The following is a 4068-nucleotide window of genomic DNA, read 5'->3' as shown; positions in this document are numbered from 1 at the left end:
TGCTTAAATCTTATCCATTTACAGCTTAACTTTTGTTTGTTTTTTCTCCTAAATTTAACATTTATTTACAGTAACATATAGTACGAATAACAATGGATTAAATCCAAATTATTTAATATCCAATCATCAATTAGATATGAAAACCACTTCGTCATTACAATCACCACGTGAACGATCATTATGTAATTATGCTTTATGTTTAACAACAATTCATTTAAGTTGGATATTACTTGGATTATTTATACTACTTATTTTATTCTGTATCACTTTATTATTAATTTATCGTAAATATCGATTATTTGTGCAAAGAAGAACATTGAATCTTCTTGGAAAACAGCAACAAGAAAATCAATCTATGCAAAAATCATTATCAGTTTTAGCAAAAAATGATTATAGTGAACATTCAAGTCCATCAAGAATATACAATAAAGAATATTATCAACCTAATTATTTATTAAATCCAGATTTACCATTTAATCCAACATTATTAACTACAGATAATTTAGATTTGAAATCATCTTTTCAATTAAATCCATTAACACCTCCAACGATTACAGCATCGACTTCAATTCAATCAGTATTATCACTACCTCCATTATTATCTACATGTACAAATGGTTCATTGAACCATTTAGATGGGAATTTAAATTTCTGTGAACCAACTTATTCTACAAATAATAGTAATAATCATATGACATTAATTTTAAAAAATTCTGATTCATCTAAACATGAAACAATGCTCTGTAATAATTCAGATCTATTTTGTCATTCAGTAGCTTCAACAAATTTAGATAATTCTAAGACATTATATTCTACATCAATGATACCTTCAACAAGTACACAAAATTGTTATTGTCAGAATATGAATTATTCACATTATCCATTACCATTTATACAGCATAATTATGTAAATAATGATGAATATCTGAAGACAATATCATCAGATGATGGTTTTATGAATTCATCATATATTTTAAAAGAGGATTTATTACGAACACCTAATTGTGTAAAATTGCATAATAAACAATACTTAAATAATACAGATATGATTGACTTTTATCCCAGTTCAAATAATTTAAGTAATAAGGCATTATATTGTATACAAAATGTTCAGTCGAAATTACATAATGATGAAAATGAATTGGAGAAGAGTTTATGTACAACTTCAATATTACCAAATGTTACATGTTCTATATCAAGTTTACCAACTGGTAAACACTTTTATTCGTTTCATAAACCTAAAAAAATTCATAATTCTGTTGAATGCAATAGTAAATTATTGGATATAACAACACTGAACGACCATTCTAAATTATATGGAGGAAGTTTAAAAACTAAAAATTCTTCTGTAACACATTTAACATCCGATAAACATTATCATCATCATCACGAACTTCATTGTTCAGGTTCTATGATTATTGGTAATAATAACAGTACAAAAGTGCAAACAGCAAACGTCTGTGATTAACGCTTGCTTTTTTCCTTAGTAAGTTACATTGTACAGATAGTTACAAAATATATATTTATAAACTGATGTGTATTTTGTGCTATTCTTTCAAGAGACAGTCATCAGACTAACAACTTATGTATACAGAATCCACATACTGAATACAGAATCAATTCAGCAGTGACTTTCTACGACAAAATAACATCCTTTGTCTCTTATCCTAAAACATTGCTTTTCTGGTCAAAATTGTAATTTTGTCTCCGACATTAGAATGCTTGCCTAAAGAAACACATAGTATATTTTTACTTGACTAGAATGATTATCCCTATGAGAAACAGTTTTTAAGAGTGAGTCATTTCTGAGAAGAAAAATAGTAATTTCGTGAATCATTACTTGAAATTTCCGATAACTTTTCTAGACTATGTTTAGACCATTTGTGATAGAACTGTTTGATAAAGATGAGGTTATATTTATTAGTTATAAACTGGTGACAATTGTTTTGGTTACAAAATTTAGTATCCAGAAGTCCAAACTGTTTAGACCTGTATGTAGAGATATCTCAAATTTTGTCTCATGTCTTGTAACTCGTTAACTGCCACAAACGTTGTTGGGGTTGTGCTCGAATGTTATCACCATTGTGATGTATTTATCAAACGTCTATATTTTTTCAGTTCATTTGACGTACACTAAGAATGTTTCTATCTGTCTATCTATCGACCCGAAGATTATTACTTGGTATGAAAACTTCAAATCTTCAGAACAAATGATTTTATTGGTAAATACTGAAGTTACTTCTAAGATACTTAAGATCACTCGTATTTATGAAGTAAAAAAATAACAGAAGTCATATGAATTTAGCTACAAAAATGAGCTTGAATTGTGTTTTCTATACCTAAATCCACCTACAGATATACTTAGTGCATTGAACGTGTTATACCAATTAAACTGTTGATTGTAGCTCCCTACATGTAATCCTAAATAAAAAGATTTCAAAGTATAAAATTATTTGAAAAATATAAGATGAATGAGTTAAAGTTAATAGTTTCATAGTACAGTATGAATTACAAATAATGTTAACAAGCATACACTACTGAAATCTTGTGATAGCTTAGAAGTTTGTAAATCATATTATTTTAAATTTAGTTTAATAAAACAAGAAACTGGTTCGATGAAAAACTCAATGAATTAATTATAAGCAAAGATGGATAGTGGTTATTAGTGGAGTCTAGGATGTGCGTTCCCTCCTATTTGTGATTCATCAGATGGATGTACCTGCATCTCAGAGTTGATGTCCACTCCGTGACTCTAACCCACTGGTGTCCACTTCAAATACCATCACGTTATCCACCTGGCTAATGAGTCCTGATAACCACGAACTTGTGCAATTCAGTGATGTTTAATTCACTTTTGTATTGATTGTATAAATCTTCACGCTGACGTTTACAACTGCTTCTGATCAGTCTTAAATCGTCATATGTGCATCCTGTGTGGCGTGAACATCAACTCTGAGATGCAGGTAAATCCATCTGACGATTCCAAAATGGGACGAAACACGCCTCCTGGATTCTACTGCTAGCCACTGTCCATCTCTGCTTATAATTCATGTGACTTAAGGCAATATCGAAACAACCGCACATAGTGCATATATGCCATTAAGAGACTGATCAATTGCAGTCCTAAATATCAATGGGAAGATTCAAGTAAGCAATACCAAGTGGATTCAATGAATTAATCGTTGCAATTATTGTAATTTGTGTACTTTTAAAATATTTAAACCAATTATTGATGATTCATTCTGTGTTATTAAAAATTTACATGTTATAAATGAAAACTTATCATCTTTAATCTACAAACTAAAATACTCATGAATAAGAATTTTATGTACAATAAAATTTATTATGAAAATAAAAATGAGTTTTATTCTGGCAATTGAATCTGATAACATGGAATTTTCACATAATATAGTTGGTTCCACACTTCAGTTAATAACAATAAAATTATGAAATGATTCATTAAATGTATCCAACTAATTTTGGATGTAAAATGTATGAATTCAGGTTGTTGATAAAGAAACTTTATGTTCAGCTGTTGTTAATACAACTGATCAAATCCAGATCTCAAGCTTCATAACTTACACTGCCGAATGGTCAGAAGTATGATACATAGTAAATTATACTGTAGTGAACAAGAAGATGAGTAGGGACAATCGAATGTACTTAACACGGAAATTACAGACTATCTCAATAAATCTGACAACCATGCAGTAAACAGTTAATGTGCAAACTATCAATCAATTGTCTTAATCTTGAACATTCCTTCTGCAAATATTAGTCCATCATCTCTGAATATTATTGTTTATGCATTTTCATACCAATTGCGTTTCGTTCTTGTTCTTTCGTCATCGATCTTCTACTAAAATACGTTCAATGTCTGACCACCGTTATATACTACTTATGTGGTCATAAGTGACCCACACCATACTACCATCTATAGAGTTTTAAATATTACGAGATACGAATAATGTTCATGGGTGAAATTAACCACAAGACAATTACTTACTAGATCAGAGGGGGTTTTGTGGAGAATTTAGTATTTTCATAGTTGAAATCATGGGTCAATTG

The 4068-nt window shown here is 29.5% G+C and overlaps 1 protein-coding gene across 1 annotated transcript; it reads left to right on the top strand.

The window, feature by feature from the left end:
* Positions 1 to 355: 355 nt before the first annotated feature.
* Positions 356 to 1468, top strand: Smp_187750 (hypothetical protein; the record flags this gene model as incomplete). Its single annotated transcript, XM_018789918.1, has 1 exon — positions 356 to 1468. One exon carries the CDS (start codon positions 356 to 358, stop codon positions 1466 to 1468), a length of 1113 nt encoding a protein of 370 aa, XP_018655313.1.
* Between the last annotated feature and the right edge of the window lie 2600 nt (positions 1469 to 4068).

The sequence above is a fragment of the Schistosoma mansoni genome, chromosome W (assembly GCF_000237925.1).
Source record: "Schistosoma mansoni strain Puerto Rico chromosome W, complete genome".
Classification (NCBI taxonomy): domain Eukaryota; kingdom Metazoa; phylum Platyhelminthes; class Trematoda; order Strigeidida; family Schistosomatidae; genus Schistosoma; species Schistosoma mansoni.
Note: the sequence above shows the minus strand (reverse complement) of the source record. Positions and strands in the feature narration are given on the sequence as shown.